This window comes from Microtus pennsylvanicus, chromosome 4 (assembly GCF_037038515.1).
Source record: "Microtus pennsylvanicus isolate mMicPen1 chromosome 4, mMicPen1.hap1, whole genome shotgun sequence".
Taxonomy (NCBI): Eukaryota; Metazoa; Chordata; class Mammalia; order Rodentia; family Cricetidae; genus Microtus; species Microtus pennsylvanicus.
In genome coordinates, this window is record NC_134582.1 from 46,724,794 (window position 1) to 46,742,890 (window position 18,097).

At 40.2% G+C, this 18,097-nt stretch overlaps 1 protein-coding gene and 1 pseudogene across 1 annotated transcript in view; one reads left to right on the forward strand and one right to left on the reverse strand.

Moving 5' to 3' along the window:
* Window positions 1-2,036: 2,036 nt before the first annotated feature.
* Window positions 2,037-18,097, reverse strand: part of Ube2d2 (ubiquitin conjugating enzyme E2 D2) — a 41,468-nt gene continuing 25,407 nt past the window's right edge. The window contains exons 3-7 of the mRNA XM_075968939.1: window positions 8,899-8,930; window positions 8,742-8,819; window positions 8,556-8,661; window positions 6,868-6,961; window positions 2,037-3,691 (exon numbers count right to left, since the gene is read on the reverse strand). Of these exons, the coding sequence (XP_075825054.1) occupies window positions 3,646-3,691; window positions 6,868-6,961; window positions 8,556-8,661; window positions 8,742-8,819; window positions 8,899-8,930 (356 nt within the window). The 3' untranslated portion in view covers window positions 2,037-3,645. The remainder of the gene's footprint in view (window positions 3,692-6,867; window positions 6,962-8,555; window positions 8,662-8,741; window positions 8,820-8,898; window positions 8,931-18,097) is intronic.
* On the forward strand, window positions 9,350-11,314 carry LOC142848530 (ubiquitin-ribosomal protein eS31 fusion protein-like; annotated as a pseudogene).

Consider the following 18,097-nt stretch of genomic DNA (forward strand, 5'->3'; position numbering starts at 1 on the left):
ACACGGAGAAAGCCAGTTTTCACATAAGTGCATATATAATACAGGGGAACAGGAACCTGCACCAGGTATGCTGTGGGACAATGGTCTGTATGTACCCTGTCACTTGTATTTTAAATAAATGCTGGTTGGCCAGTAGCCAGTCAAAACATACAGGAAGGGCGACCAGGCAGGAAGTATAGGCAGGGCAATGAGAATTCTGGGAAGAGGAAAGTTTCAGTTTGCAGTTGTTACCCGGACACAGGGGATGCAAAAAAGGTACCAAGCTGCGTGGCTAACACAGACAAGAATAAAGGGTTAATGTAAGATACAAGAATAACAAGCTTGAGCTAATGTAGACCTCTGTGTTATTTCTTTGGGACTGAATGACTGTGGGACTTGGCAGTACAGAAAACTCAAGTCAACATACTCCACAGCTCTAAAAGTCAAGAGAGTAGTAGGGGTGAAAAGGAAGACAAAATACATCTATAATTCAGAAAAGCCAGTAACAGAAGAAAATTCTATTGAGACTGACTCACCTCCAGGAAGTGTTAAGGAGTCCTATACTGAGACAAATAAGAATTTCTCCTTGGGGCTGGAGAGATGGCTCAGTGGTTAAGAGCATTGCCTGCTCTTCCAAAGGTCCTGAGTTCAATTCCCAGCAACCACATGGTGGCTCACAACCATCTGTAATAAGGTCTGATACCTTCTTCTGGCCTGCAGGCATACACACAGATAGACTATTGTATACATAACAAACAAATAAATAAATATTTAAAAAAAAAAAAGAATTTCTCCTTAACTGCAGACAAGCGGCAACAGATAAGCATTCTGATTATAATTTAGAAATAACTTATTTCTCCTGGCAATCTAAAGCTCAAAATAATTGGTTGAGGCAAACAGATGGCTCAGAAAGTGGGACTGGGTGAAGAAAAATACTTCTAACGTTAAGTCAGTGCAAAAAAAGTCTCAGCCCTTGGTCATATTTTCCTTTTTACCATAACCTTCCTGTCCCATCATCACCATTATAGCCCTGCTAAATCCTTGTCCTAGACAAAGTAGAAGTTATCAGGACAATGATCCCTTTGACTACTGGCCAGTAATAAGAGTGTGCAAATATCTGAAATGGTTTTACCAAGATATTGCTCTGAATATAACTGGACAAAACTGTCTAAACTCTTACTAAGACCCAAACAGAAACCCATAACTTTGACATGCCTTTGTAACCACTGCCTTACCAAAATAAAATAAACCTTTAGACACAAGAGAAATTTCCTGTGAGAATCCTGAGTGACATCTGTATTCTTACAGTGAGATGGGATTCATAAAACAAGTAGACCAAAAGTGTCTTCATATTCTAACCACATTCACTGGCCTAATATTGTCTGTGACCATCCAAACCTCTCATTTGGCATTTGCACAATAAGATGACAGCTTTTATTTAGCACAAAAATACTCAAAGCACTCTTATAAAAATTACCCATACTATGACCTAATAAATGGTAATCAGCACGCAGCTCTTTGAAATGAAAGGCAAATAAGAATGGGCTTTCAAGAGCTGTGCAAAGGAACCCAAAGTAAGTAGCAGCATTAATAATAAAAAATGGAAACAGCCAATGGCAGAGCAACTATTATGTGCAAGGCAAGGGGCCCACTAAAACAGACAGACACACAGCACCCAAAAACTGAATTTCCATCTGCTTATAATAGTAATAATACATGGTGATTTCTGGTTAGAGTTCAATCCTAAATCTTTCTCTCAACTGGGCAATGGTGGCGCATGCCTTTAATCCCAGCACTCGGGAGGGAGAGGGAGGCGGATCTCTTTGAGTTCGAGGCCAGCCTGGTCTACAGAATTGAGTTCCAGGTCAGGCCCCAAAGCTACAAAGAAACCCTGTCTCGAAAAACCAAAACCAAACAAAAAAAAAATCTTTCTCTTACAACCAGTAATACAGCATTCCTGAAATGTCTGTTAGCTGCCAGCTGCTAACCAAGAGATTTTTAGCAGACAGGTTGAGATGGAGGAACAGTGACACTGAGAGATGAGACAGGGGAACAAGTTTAAAACCAAAAGCAGTGGACATTTATTCCTCATTTGTGTGCAAGAGTGTAAAGATGCATTCCAAAGACGCTGATGACTAGAGAGCGTCAGCCAGGCCTTCAGGCTGGCCGGGTTTACAGTCAGGTTAGGGAAGGGGTGAGGGCAGGTAACTTGCCTAGTTCACACGTATGTTTCTGGGTAACAGTTGTTTACAAATTTCAAACTACATTTTACTAGAGTCAAGGGAAGACTTCAAAAAGCCACATACAGTACAATTTAAAACCAATGAACATCCTGCAAATGTTAGTGCAAAGTAATTATGTAGAGTCTCCAATACAAGATTGTGCTCATGTTTCCCAGGTTTGGTCAGTTATTCTTTTATGATTACAATCACAGAGGCTTAACTTATCAAACAGCAACACCTTTGTGTTCTATGTCCTATGTACCAAGAGACTATCACAAGGTTTTGGTGAAATGCTGCTCAGTTTCATAACAAAGCAAATTTATTTAGTTTAACAGTCATGTTCCTGGAATGGTGCACATAAGTTTCATGAAAATGCCTTTGAGCTTATGCCTCTATCTTATTTAATAAACTACTCTCCTATCTTGTTTACGATGTAAACTGGAATTGTTTCATGATTTTGAAATGCAACAAATATAAATGAGAACATTTCAGGGACGAGGAGAAAATCCACCACTAATCTTAACTAGACAAACTTTTTAAATCAAAAAGCCTATTCACACAAAATTATATGTAATGACTGTAGTAATCAGTTTATTACACAGATTAATCATTCTTGAACGTACAAGCTCCAGAGGAGCAACTGGGTCTTTAAATATACACAAGTATTTCCATCAAATGAATTTTCACCCTTACATCGAAATAGGCCTAAAGCAGTTAAAAACATAAGAAAAATAAGAGCTATTAGCTATGTATTAACTGAGAAACCACATACAAACCAAAGATTATGGAAAGGGGCTAAAAGGAAGAAGGCTGAAAGGGCAGGGAGATGTGAAAGTGTCGGGAACAAAGTCCACCACACTTTATGTACTAACAGCTCCAGTCCATTTAAATGTTGATCAGTCAAACTCAGACCTTAAATACAGCGTGTAGGCAGAGTCTAATCTGTTTGGTCATAACATTCACCTAAGTTGTAGGTCCTTCAGGGTGAAATGAATACAGAAACAGCTTCATGTTCTTCACCGTGCTTTTTATGACTGTTTGAGATTAGATGGGTTCCACTTAAAAACAATCTCCTACGGGTCACTGGAGCTTTTTTCCTCTCATCAAGCAAACACTGTGTACCCACTACCCCTCACATCTTGCCATTATCCAAATTTAGGTCAATAAGGAAAGCTTTTAGTCTCACACCTAGGTTATGCCCGGAGAACTGGCTTCTCACACACACACTTCTCTGCTAGGAGGCAATGTTGGTACAGAAGTACAGTATTTCTAGTTTGTTGTTCCAAGTATGTACAACACGCAGCACTGCTGTGTCAGGTAAACATGTGCACAGGGGAAGATGAGGCGTGGGCTCATAGAAAGCAGTCAAATGGAAATCAAAAGGACTTTCTCTTTCAGAGTTCCCCTAGCTTTATTTGTAGAGGTTATCCAATAATTTCTTTAATTACATCGCATACTTCTGAGTCCATTCCCGAGCTATTCTGTTGTACCTGTACACACACAAAGAGAACTTAGCTTAAGAGAGGTAAGGAGTCAATGAGCAACACATTTCATTCATTATCCCAATTAGTAATTTTAGGGCAATAACTGAAAACACTAAAGCAAAAAAAAAATCATCTTTTCCCCTCCAATTTCTTTCACACATACTCCCCTTACTCTCTCAGTCCCACCCCCCCTATCTGAGCTAGGGTCTCACTTCAGAGCCATGGCTGGCCTTGGACTATCTAAAACTAGGATGGATGGCCTCAAACCTGAGGCAATCCTCCTGGGTGCTGCCATTACAGAGATGTACCATGACCTAGCTTTACCTCTAATTACAAATAAGCCTATATTCATAATACAGTGAGACACTGCTGTAAAACCAAAACGATTTCCTATAAATGCAGTATCTAGAGAACTCAAGTCAAGTTTAGAATTTGCTGATACCTTTTTCTTTTTTTCTTTAAACTCCCGAGACAAGGACTCACTGTTTAACAGCCTTGGCTGTCCTGGAACTCAAATTTGTAGACCAGGTTGGGGAACTCAAGAGATCTGACTGCCTTTGCTCCTGAGTGCTGGAATTAAAGTCGTCTGCCACCAACATCTGGCTTCCACCCTATGTTTCCGACTGACCTTCAACTCAGTGCAGCCAAAGGCAACCTTAAACTTTGTAGTCTTCCTACCTCTGGAGGGCTATGGTATGTGCCTATACACCTTAAGATTTTTTTGACTATGTAATTCTACATTATATGGTTTTTAAAATCACTTAACAGTAATTAAAATGGAATAATGAGCTAAGAGGGGAGACTAAGACAGTAGTTTCCAAAAATTGTCTCAAACAACACATAAAAATAAAGAATGAGACCAGCCTGTACTACATTGACTCTTGTCTCACAAAAATACAATAAGGGAGCTAGAGACTTGCTGTTAAGAGACTTGCTCCTCTTAAGGAGGACTTCATTCTGCTCCTAGCTCCTGCATGGTAGGTCACAACCATCTGTAACTCCAGTTCTGGAGATCCAAGTCCTTCTGGACTCTGCGAGTACCAGGCACTCATGTGGTATATACACATATATGCAAGCAAAACTTTCACCTATTCATACACATAAAGTAAACATAAAAAATTATAATGAAGTTTGAGTGGTGTTGCATTTCTTTGGTTCCAGCACTTGGAAGGCAGAGGCAAGTAGATATACCTGTGAATTGAAGGATACATTGGTCTACACATTCCAAGCTACAGGCCAGCCAAAGGTACACAGTGAGACCTTGTCTCTAAACAAAACCAAATAAAACCCTACAAAGAAATAGAATGACACAATACCTTCCTTTATATTAATAAAACAATTATTTGGCATGGTTTACTTCAATAATTTATATAATAAAAAAATTGCTCCATAAAAACATTCCAGTAACAGGGGAGGCTGTAAAAGTCTAGAAGGATAGTACTTGAGGTAAAGACAGTTAAACAGTGAATCATGAGGCTAGCCTCAGCTACATGAGACCATTACAAAACAACAAACCAAAAAGAAAGAGGACAAAGGAATAGGAATGAATCATTAGGCACGATAGCTCATTCCTGGAAATCTGGCATTTGGGAGGCCGAGACAAGAAGACAGTGAATGTGGCAGCAAAGGCTACATAGCTAGATTCTGTTTCAAAATGTGTACATATGTGTGAACACAGGTTTGACAAGACATCCTATAGCCCCAGCTACCAAAGACACTGAAAGGCAGAAAGGTCATTCTATTACAGGAATTAAAAGCCAGCTTGGGCAGCATAGTGAGACTCTATCTCAAAAACAACCAAAACAAAGCAGTAGGCAAATCTGAGTTTGAGGCCAGCCTGGTCTACAGAACGAGTTTCAGGGCAGGTAATAAAGCTACACAGAGAAACCCTGTCTCAAAAAACAAACAAACAAAAAACCCCAAACAAAACCAAAATAAATACAGCTAATGTTTGGGGACATACATCTTTAGCTACAGTATTTGGGAGGTAGGGGCAGGTAGATTTGTGAAACTGCCCCCAAAATAAATAAAAAAAATAAATTAAGCTGCAGGGTCTGGAAAATGGCAGGCAGATGACGCAGCAGTTGAAGACCACCAGCTGCTCTTCAGAGGATCACTCACATGGTACTTTACACCCCTCTAATGACAGTTCGAGGGAATCTGATGCCCTCTTCTGGCCTCTGAACAAACATGCAGGTAACAAGCATACACACAATCATTTAAAATTTTTAAAATTCTGCCAAAACACATGATTATAATAGATGCTACTTAGACATAAAACAAAACACTTTTAAGAATTAGTGCCAGAATCCCCCATTCCTGATGTAGCTCCATTAACATCACTATCAACAAAACCCAATGAATAATCTATTTTTCTGTTATTTATGATTTTGTTTTTTTGATTCTGTTGTTTTTGAGATAGGTATCAAATTCACAATTCTCCTACTTCAATATTTTGCCTATCTATATCTATGAATTTTCTAATACAACATATTTTAAGTAATCATGTAATATTTTGTTTCTAATTAGTTAAGAGATAGGGTCTTACTCAAAAGAGATCTACCTATCCCTGCTTCAAAGAACAGAGATCAAAGGGATGAACTACACAGTCAGCTATCTGTTTATGGGTTGTTACTTTTTGTTTAGTTTTTGACAAGACAGGGTCTCTTTGTATAGCCCTGGAACTCACTCTGTAGACCAGGCTGGCCTCAAACTCACAGAGATATACCTGCTTCTGCCTCCAGAGTGTTCATATCAAGGGTGTGCACCACCACTGCCCAGTGGCAGACAGATCTCTGCATTCAAGGCCAAGCTTGTCTACAGAGCCAGGGGAGTCAAGGCTATACAGAGAAACACTTTCTCCAACAGTAAAAAATAGAACAACAACAACAAAAAAAAAACATCTAAGTTCTCCGATATGGTTCCTATCATAATCTCACTAAATAATACCTAAAAGCAAAAATGATAAGTTCGAGGCCACCCTGGTCTACAAAGCAAGTTCCAGAACAGTGAGGACCGTTACATTGAGAAACCCTGTCTCAAAAAACAAACCCTGCCCCAAATAAAAACAAAATCCTTTCATGTACTCCTTGTAGAGTTTATCTTAAACATTCAGTCCATACACCAACATTATAAGGAAGTTTTGAGACCGCTCCACCCCACACCTGACAGGGGATACTTACTTTTCTCTATCTGTTTTGTAGATCCGAGCAATCTCAGGCACTAAAGGATCATCTGGATTGGGATCACACAACAGAGAACAGATGGACAAAAGTACTAGGGCATTAAAAAAAAAGTATATGTTAGTAGAAGATCAAAGTAAAGGGCTTAAACATGAGAAGCTGGGCAGCACTCAGGAGGCAGGGATAGGTAAAGAGATGGATCTCTGTGAGTTCAAGGCCGACCAAGGCTGTATAGTGAGACCCTGTTTCCAAGTGAAGAACAAACAATGCCCCCCCAATCAACCTGAGATGCTACCAATGTTAAGAATAGAATTGGGAATGCAGGTAACTTAATGATGGAAAGCTTGCATAATGTGCTTGAGATTCTGTTCTGAATTCAGTTATTAGCAGAACAAAAGCTCTTCTAAACCCTAGATTGAGAACACTTGTCAGCGCCAGTGAACTTCAATTTTTAAAAGCTCAAGTTTAGAGAAAATCAGCTGTCAAATTTCCAGCAACAGACAAAATTAGTTGTCTGACATCACCCTCCAATACAAGGAAACTTCAAGGACAGCTCAGGATAGAAGAAATTGTCTCAAAAATGAAATAAATTTTAGCCAGGTACCAGTAGCTAACACTTGTAATTCCCACACTACAGAAACTAAGGCAGGCACATTGCCACAAGTGGAAACCAGTCTAGACTACAGAGTAAGACAGCAAAAATAACCAAACAGGGCACCAGTGAAATGGCTCAGCAGTAAAAACTTCAACAGACTGCCAAGCTAAGTTTGATTCCTGGAACCCAAAAGCGGAAGGAGATAATGAACTCCAAGAGTTGGCCTTTGACCTATATGCAGTGTTTTTTGTGCCTTACCCCACATACATTAATAAGTAAATAAAGTCAAACAATCACATCATTCACCCTCTCAGTGGTAGCTGGCTTATTTATTTACACTTTCACTCTATATCAAGCTAGCCTAAAATTTGCTTTGCAAGAATAATTTTGAACTAATATCAATCATTCTGCACCCATTTCTCAAAAATATAGGATTACAGTGTATATACCACTATAACAGGCTTCTACCTATTCTTGAGTATCACAATCAACAAGTTGGCATTATACCAAGGATTATCTATTCTTGAAAAAAATCAACCCCTTTCCATTGTATCAACAAATCTACTACAGAGTAATGAAGATTGGCTCTTTCAAAAGAAACAGGAGTGGGGGCTCAAGAGATGGCTCAGCAGTTAAGAGCACTGACTTCTCTTCCAGGGAAGCCAGGTTCAATTCCCAGCACCCAATTGGCAGCTAACAACCATCTAACTCCAAGATCTGACACCCTCACACTGACATACACGCAGACAAATAAAATTTTGAGAGAGAGAATATGAAACAGGAGTTATAAAAAAATAATAATAAACTGGGGCTGGAAAGACAGCTATGCAATTAGGACCGCTAGCCACTCAGGACCCAGGTTCAATTCCCAGAACCCACATGGTACTGTGGTACATGCTCACAACTCTAACTCCAATAACAGGTGATTCAACACTCTCTTCTGGCCTCTGGGGGAACCAGACACATACACAATACAAATACATTCATTAATGCAAAACACACATAAATTTGAAAAACATAATTTTTAAAAAGATAAACCAATAAACAATATAATCAATTATTTCACCTTGACATCAAACAACTATTCCATTACCTTTTGAAATAGTTAGTGCTGGAGACCACTGTGATCGTAGAATATCAAGACAAATGCTGCCATTACTGTTAATATTTGGATGATAAATTCTTGTTGTAAATGCAACCTAAAGAAAAAGAAATCCTTGTGATTGATTTAGTATATTCATACAGAGCATATTAAAAGCAATTATCATATTCTAAATACCTTAGGTGGTTTGAAGGGGTAATCTGTTGGAAAATGAATTGTCAAGAAAAACACTCCACCCTGATAGGGGCTGTCATTCTGTTGATGATAAGAAAGTGAGATTTAAAATGAATAAATTACATAAAGTAAGTATTAAGGAATTAAAGTGAATACTTACTGGCCCCATTATTGTAGCTTGCCAATGAAACACTGAAAAAGAACAAGAAAAAGAAAACTATCATGTTAAAGATATTCACATCAAACCTATACTGTAGAAACCTATCACGCCTACCTAATCAAAATTCATTTATGCCAGGCAGTTGTGGCTCACAACTTTAATCCCAGCACACAGAGGCAGAGGTGGGTGGCAGAATGGTCTACAGAGCGAGTTCCAGGACAGCCAGGGCCACACAGAGGAACCCTGTCTCGAGGGGGTGTGTGTGAGAGACTACAACAAACAAAGTTCATTTATAAACAGTATGATAATGACTCACCCCACCACAGGGTTTCTCTAACAGCTTTAGCTGTCCTCAAACTCACAGAGATCCATCTGCATCTCCATGTACCACCACTGCCTGGCAATAATGACTATTTTCTTTTTACAATTTACTTAATTTTATTTGATGGATATGGTGTGAGGGTTTCAAATCCCCTGAAATTGGAGTTATAGACAGTTGTGAGCTGCCATGTGGGTACTGGAAATTGAACCCAGGTCCTCTGGAAGAGCGGCCAGTGTTCTTAATGCTGAGTCATCTCTCCAGTCCAATGACTATTTTCTATGGGCAGGATGAAGACTAAACCAGTTATGATCTCAAACCACTGAAAAATACACACACACATACACACATACACACACACACAAGTAAATAAAAACAGACAGATGAGCAGGGTGCCTTTAATCCCAGCACTCAGGAGGCAGAGAGTGCCTTAGAATCCAGCCTGAGATCCAGGACAGCCAGGGCTGTTATAGAAGAAGTCTTGAAAAACCAAATGAACCAAATACATACACTAAAACAAAACAAAAACGGACAGCCAATTTAAAAATAGGTGGAGAGGCTAGAGAGATGGTTTGGCAGTTAACCATATACACTACTTTTGCAGACCAGAGTTTGGCTCCCAGCACCTTAATCAGGTGGCTGCGCCAGAGGACCCGTTAACCTCTTTTGGTCTCTGAACACTTACATTTGTGTACATACACACCAAGCTCACATACACCACCACAATCGAAAACACAATAAAATCACCAACAACACAAAAGAACCCACACATTTTTCTTGAGGCCAGCAAGATGCTCAACGGGAGCTATCAAGCCTGACATGATTCCCAGGACTCCCAAGCTGTTCGCTGTCCTCCACATATTTCACCATAGGATGTGCACACACATTGGACCTAAGCACGGTAGTATAGTATACCAACAACAACAATACTGGCAAAGCTGAGCCATGATGCTAAATCTAAGTTTATGTTTGGCTAAGTAAAGGGTTTGAGGCCACCCTGGTGAGTTCCAGGTGAGCCAAAGCTACATGGTGATTCTATCACTAAAACCAAACAACTAACTTACCAACAAACAAAACCTGTTTCAAAGTCATACCTGGAAGATAAATTTGTTTACAAAGTCCAAAGAAAAGTTCTAAATGCTATTTCAAAAAATGATTCATTGAATAGTGGAGACACATACCTTTAACTTTAGTCCCAGCACTTGGGATGCAGAGGCAGGAGGATCTCTAAGAATCCAAAGCCAGCCTCATCTACAAAGTGAGTTCCAGGACAGCTAGGGCTTTTACACAGAAAAACCTTATATTGAAAAATTAATACACACACACACACGTCTTTTTGTTTTCTTCCCCACTCTGAAACAGGTTTTGTCCTGGCTATCCTAGAACTGCTCTGTAGGTCAGGCTGGCCTCTAACTCACAGAGATCTACATGCCTCGCCCCCTTAGTGCTGCGATTAAAGGAGTACACGGCAACCACCACTTGGATACTTCCAAGACTTAACCATTCTTCAATATAATTGCATAAAATATACTTAAAAAATAATGCTGGTGTCTTCTTTTCCAATCCGCCATCTGTGGTGGCAGCGCCGCCAGGATACAGATTTTCGTGAAGACCCTTACGGGGAAAACCATATGCTCGAGGTTGAACCCTCGGACACTATAGAAAATGTCAAGGCCAAGATCCAGGATAAGGAAGGAATTCCTCCTGATCAGCAGAGGCTGATCTTCGCTGGCAAGCAGCTGGAAGATAGCCGTACTTTGTCTGACTACAACATCCAAAAGAAGTCCACCCTTCATCTGGTGTTGAGACTTCGTGGCGGTGCTAAGAAAAGGAAGAAGTAGTCTTACACCACCCCCAAGAAGAACAAGCGTAAGAGGAAGAAGGTGAAGCTGGCTGTACTCAAGTACTATAAGGTGGATGAAAATGGCATAATTAGCCGTCTTTGTCGGGAGTGTCCTTCTGATGAATGTGGTGCTGGAGTTTTCATGGCCAGCCACTCTGACAGACATTATTGTGGCAAGTGCTGTCTGACTTGCTGCTTCAACAAGCCAGAAGACAAGTAGTTGTGTATGAATAAATAAAAAGACAGGAATTGAAAAAAAATGCTGGCATATTACAGAAAGGGTTTAAATACTCCAATTAGGAAAAACTATTTTCAAGTGTGCATGTGGTGAATGTGTCCACATGCATGTGCTTGTGAGAGTGTTACCTGTGTGTGTGGAGATCAGAAGTTGACTTTGGATATATTCTTTACCTTACTTTTATTCTAGACAGTTTTTTCACTGAATTTGAAGCTGGCCTTTTCAGCTACAAGGGCTGGTCACTGAGTCCCAACCCACTTGTTTCCACATTTTTGTATTCCAGCACTGGTTACAGGTACACTGCTAACACATCCTGCTCTTTCTATCGATGTTAGGTATATTAAACTATGTTTGCATTCTGTACAGCATACACTTTACCCACTGCACCATTGTCTCAGCTCAGAAAGATTGATGTCTTTTTTTATTTTTCCTTTTGTTTTCAGTGGGGAGTAGAGGAAACCCTGAATGAGTGAACTTCTGAGTGGAATGTGTCTTGTTGGCGTGTACACAACCACGTCAAGAAATCCAAAGCTTCAGACCCATGGGAAAATGGCAAAGCCTTCCCCTCTGGATGAGGCTCAGAGAATTGGCAAAGCTGTTTTCTGATCAGTGTGCAGATTATAGTGTGAACAGAAAATGCCCACTGTAACTTTCTCTTCTGGATGATTACAGCTCAAAGACAACTCCCCTACAACTATTTCTCCTACAGAGATTAGCTAAACTTGCTTCAGTGTTTGGTAGAGTACAGCATAAATTTTGCCTCCTTGCTTATCTGTCTCTAACAGCCCTGCCTTCTTCTTCAGCTGTATGTAATAACCCCATTTTCCATTTTATACAATGAACACACTGAGCTTCTGGAGTACTGTGGTTTCTGCATCAGAAAGTTCAGTGCACCCAATCTTTCTTTCTGTTTCCATATGTTTGTATTTTCTTCATTTAACACCCCAGTCAGGTACAATTCCTGAAGCCCTACAAATACGTGGCAATGGGTGTTTTGTCTGAATGTATGTGTGTGCACCACATGTATGCAATGTCCAGGAGGCCAGGAAAGGACCCAAGATTCCCTGGACCTGAAGTTACAGACAGCTGTGAGCCACTAAGAGGGTGATGGGAACTGAATTTCAGGAAGAGCAACCATTACTCTTAACTGAGGGAACCATCTCTTCAGCTCCAAATATTTTTACATTTTCAGACAGGGTCTCATGCATGCCAAGCTGGCTTGAAACTGCAGAGGATGATCTTTCCACCTCTATAATGGCATGTGACACCACGACCAGTTTATGTAGTCCTGAGATTCAAACCTAAGGCCCTGTGCATATTACTTAAGTACTTTACCAACTGAGCTACATTCCCAGCCACAACAACAACAAAATTAGGTCATGCATTGTAGCACTTACCTTTAATCTTAGTACTAAAGAGGAAGGGGCAGAAGGATCTTTTTGACTTTTGTTAAAAAAAAACTTTTGATACAAACAACTAATGTCAGGCCAGTCAGAGCTACACAGTTAAGACCCTGCCTCAATTTAAAAAAAAAAATTTAACAGGGGCTGGAGAGATAGCTCAGTGGTTAAGAGCTCTGGTACTCTTCCAGAACCAGGGTTCAAATGCCAGCACCCACACGGCAGCTAACAACTGTCTGTAATTCCAAGATCTAACACCCTCACACACAAAGACATATATGGTAAAACGCCAATTCATCTAAAATAAGAATAAATACATAAATTTAAAAATTTAAACAAAAAACCCAATACCAATAAAGCTTAAATCACTATCAGGTAGTATAATAATCAAATAAACAACTAGATCTGTTTTAAGTTATACCCTTCTACATAATCCTCTTATGTAATTTAAATCTGTCTATCGTGGTCCAGGTCAAATTTCAAGAATCAGAAAATAAAGCATTTAAATAAGAATTTCAAAACACTGAGGTTTCAAGCATAAAATTTTCCAGCAGCTAAGTATTAATTCTTTGTTGCTAGCCTTCTGAGAGCAATCCTTTATTCTTGCTAAAAATCATACCAGATTTAAGAAGAAAGTAAGAGGCTGGTGCTGTGGCTTTAATGGTAGAGTACTAGTCTGGCAGGTGCAAGGTTATAGGCTCAATCCCTAGTCCTGCTACACATTGGAAGAAGGGAGAAAAGCAAACAGTTCTGATGGCTCAGCAGGTGGGAGAGGCTCAAGCAGAAAGATTACTCAAGAATTCAGGCTCAACCTGAGCTACCAGAGGGAAAAAAGTCTCAAGACAAAAACACGGCCAGCAAGATAGTTCAACAGGTGAAAACACCCGTCACCAGGGCTGACAATCTAAGTTTGATCCCCGGGACACACAAGGTGCAAGGAAAAAAGAACCAATTCCAACAAATTGTCCTTTTTACTTTCAAGTATGTTCGAATATCCACAACCATTGCCTATAAAATCAATATAATCCAAGACTTGAGAAAACATAAATCAGAACAAGTTTCTGGCTAAAAAGATAAATAGTTCTTTTATGGTCTGTGTTATTTTATGCTCCAGGATCAAATCTATGAAAAATAAGTAAAACAGAACAGAAATAGCAACAGGTTGGCAACTAGAACATTTGCAATTATGGAAAGAATATCCTTTCTAATAGAAAAGGGAAAATATCAACATTCAAGTAGTACTGCTATCTTAGTAGCCTACTGCTGTAAAGAGACACCATGACCATGGCAACTCTTCTAAAGAAAAACATTTAATTGGGGCTGGTGTACAGGTTCAGGTTTAGTTCATTGCTGTCATGAAGGGAAGCATGGTGGCACACAGGCAGACATGATGCTGGAGAAGGAGCTGAAGAGTTCTACATACAGAACCTCAGGGAAGAGAGCAACACTGGGCCTAGTTTGAGGTTCTGAAACCTCAAAGCCCACACCCATGACACACTTTCCCCAAGGCCACACCTCCAATACACCTACTTCCTGAGTCTTTGGACGTCATTTTCATTCAAATCACAATTATGTCTTTCATATCCATACTCCAGTGAAGACACTATAGTGTCTCTGAGAGGGATTATACTTTTTTTTTTTTTTTTTGGTTTTTCGAGACAGGGTTTCTCCGTGGTTTTGGAGCCTCTCCTGGAACTAACTCTTGTAGACCAGGCTGGTCTCGAACTCACAGAGATCCACCTGCCTCTGCCTCCCGAGTGCTGGGATTAAAGGCGTGCGCCACCACCGCCCGGCTTGAGGGATTATACTTTTAAGAACTTTAACAATCTTAGTATTATTTTTGAATGTGTATGAAGTATGGATACAGTGTGCATGTGCCACAGTGTATGGAGGAGTGGAGGCCAGAAGACAACTTTCACACAGAGCAAGTTCACTCCTACCACTATGGGTTGGAAGACAAAGCGTAGTAAATACTTTCTTTTACCCACTGAGCATCTTACCAGTCCTGCTCTCAAGAACCTTTACAGCAACAGCAGTAAGAATACCTATTGGAATCACTAACAGGTTTCCTTCTGTTATGCTCCTGGTCTCTTTAGGTAGTAAATATGAATGAGGGGAAACAACCGCAATATAGTATCTAACCATGATTCAAATGATATCAAAGCAAAACAAGGGTTTCTCTTTGGTGGTACTGAACATGGCCTCATGCATATTAGACAAGTACTCTATGACTGAGTTACATACCCACGCCGAAACAATTTGGACAACAAGAAACAAAAAAGTGACTGCTATTACAACTTTGGTTGGATGCTGTCAGATCAAATTACAGAAACTGAAAGCTACAATCCGTTGTATAAGCTTTTAAAGGTGATCTTTACAGCTCAATAATTTCTTTTTAGCACTACAGATGAAGCCTTGCAGTTAAAACAGATACTAAGAACATTTGTTAGTTTGCAATTAAATCTTCAGCGACCTATGTCTGAAGACACAGATCCCAAGAGGGTCACTTTACCAAGTTCATAACAAAATAAAGTAGATTAAATATCTTCAGCTTACTTCAAGGAGAAAAAAAAACAGAGCATTAAAATTTGAAGCAAAAGCACTGGACGAAGTGATGCACATCTTTGATCCTAACACTTGGGAGACAAAGAATGGTGGATCTCTGGAAGTTCAAAGACAGCCTGATCTACACAATGAGTGCCTAACAAGCCAGGGTTACATAATCAGAGTTTCATAAACAAAAACCGAAAACAAAACAAAAAAAATAATAAAACTCAAAACACAAACAATTGACAAATCTCTCTCTTCCTACTGCCCCATCTCTTAAGTATGTGTGTTTAAGTGCTGGGTATAGGTCAGAGGATTATATCAAGTGTTTTCTTTTTATCATTCACTGCCTTGATTTTTTTTCCCTTGGTTTTTCGAGACAGGGTTTCTCTGTTTAACTGTCTTTGGCTGTCCTGGAACTTGTTTTGTAGACCAGGCTGGCTTCAAACTCACAGAGATTCACCTGTCTCTGCCTTCATAGTGCTGGGGTTATAAGCATGTGCCACTACCACCCAGCTCTCTGCCTTGTTTTAATGCAATCTCTCTTCCTAAACCTGTAGCTTATGTTTTTCAGTTAGAATGGCAAGCCAGTAAGATCCTTGTCTCAGCTTTCCACAAAGATGGAGGCTATAGCTATCCATAAGCCCAGCCAGGTGAGACTACATCTGACTTGTTACATGGGTGCTGGAATTTGATTTATGATCCTAGGTTTGCATAGTAAATGCTCCTATTGAACCATCTCTCCAGTTCCTACCTTATTCATTTTCTTGTACTTAGCCTACTTTGATTCAGTATCTTTTTTCAGATGGTGTTTCTTTGTGTAACAGTTCTTTCTGATTGCCCTGGAACTCACAGAGATTGTTTGAGATCCTCTCATCTCAATTTCTCAAGTACTAGGATTATAAACCCAGGCCATCACACCAAGTTTCTACCATTTTCCTCTCTTAAATAGGGTCTCACTAGCTGGGGCTGTGATGGCATATACCTTTAGTCCCAGCGCTTGAGAGGAAGAGATGGGAGATCTGAGTTCCAGGCCAGTCACGCCTAGAGAGAAATCCTCTCTTGAAACACCAAAACAAAAAACAACCAAACAAAAAAACAGGAGTGGGTGTCTCACACTGTAACCTCTGCCTCTCAATTATTGAGACTATATGGGACCACAGCTGGCTTTATAAGGAAAAAAAAAAAGTATATACATATTTATTTGTTTATTTTGTTTACAATATTCTGTCTGTGGGTATGCCTGCAGGTCAGAAGAGGGCACCAGACCCCATTACAGATGGTTGTGAGCCACCATGTGGTTGCTGGGAATTGAACTCAGGAGCAGGCAATGCTCTTAACCTCTGAGCCATCTCTCCAGCCCCGCTGGCTCTTTTTCTTAAGAAACTTTTTAAAAAATAATTTTAGTTTATGTTTCTGTGTGTGTGACATGCAAATAATTGGGAGACCAGAGGAGGGTGTTGGAACTAGAATTACAGGTTGATTTGAGCTATCCCTGGGTACTTGGATCTGAACTCAGGTCTTCTAGAAAAGCAGCAAGCTGAGCCATCATCCAATCTTTTTTGTTTTCTCTTTTTGGTAACTTTGGTGGCATCTCATAATTTTGTTTCTTGAGACAAGGTCTTTAGCACAGACTGGCCTGGGACTCACAATGTTCTTGCCCACACTTCCCAGGCTCTGGGATTACAGACATGCCACCACAATAGTCAATGTGTATTATCTCTTTCTCAGTGCTATCATTTGTAGCATATTAAGGTGTTTTTTGGATTTTTCAAGATAAGGTTTCTCTGTGTACCCCTGGCTGTCCTCGAACTCAAGAGATTCTCATGCCTCTGCCTCCTGAGTGATTGTGGGTGTTCGAACATACTTAAAAAGGACAATTTGTAGGAATTGGCTCTTTTTTTCCTTGCACCTTGTGTGTCCCGGGGATCAAACTTAGATTGTCAGCCCTGGTGACGGGTGTTTTCACCTGTTGAACTATCTTGCTGGCCGTGTTTTTGTCTTGAGACTTTTTTCCCTCTGGTAGCTCAGGTTGAGCCTGAATTCTTGAGTAATCTTTCTGCTTGAGCCTCTCCCACCTGCTGAGCCATCAGAACTGTTTGCTTTTCTCCCTTCTTCCAATGTGTAGCAGGACTAGGGATTGAGCCTATAACCTTGCACCTGCCAGACTAGTACTCTACCATTAAAGCCACCACCACCAGGCTGCTTCCTTTTTTTGTTATAATAAATGAAGTCTAAATAGTCTACTTTGAAAAATTATTTGCCCTTTGAGGGTACCTAACTTTGCAGGACAGCCATTTTTGCTCAAAGATAAGTGTAATAATGCAAACTGCAACAGCAGCAAAGCAGCCGGGCGGTGGTGGCGCACGCCTTTAATCCCAGCACTCGGGAGGCAGAGGCAGGGGATCTCTGTGAGTTCGAGACCAGCCTGGTCTACAAGAGCTAGTTCCAGGACAGGCTCCAAAGCTGCAAAGAAACCCTGTCTCGAAAAGCAAAAAACAAAACAAAACAAAAAAATAGCAGCAAAGCAAAAATCAGTAATTTTCACATGCTTAAAACACTCCCTACCAGGCTAATCCTAGCACTCGAAGCCTAAAACAAACATATCTCTGAACTCAAGGCAGGCTGGTCTATACTGTTCCAGACTAGACAGAAAAACAGTGAGGAAAAAAGAAAAAAAAAGGGGGGGGGAACGGGAAGAAAAAAAGAAAAAAAAGGGAGGGGGGAGGTTGGACCAAAAGAAAACACTCCAAATCATCTGGGTTTTAAGACTCACACCTGAGCTGTCTCACTTTTAATCCTATCACCTGACAGGTAGAGGCAGAAAGATCTCAGTGAATTCGAGGCCAGCC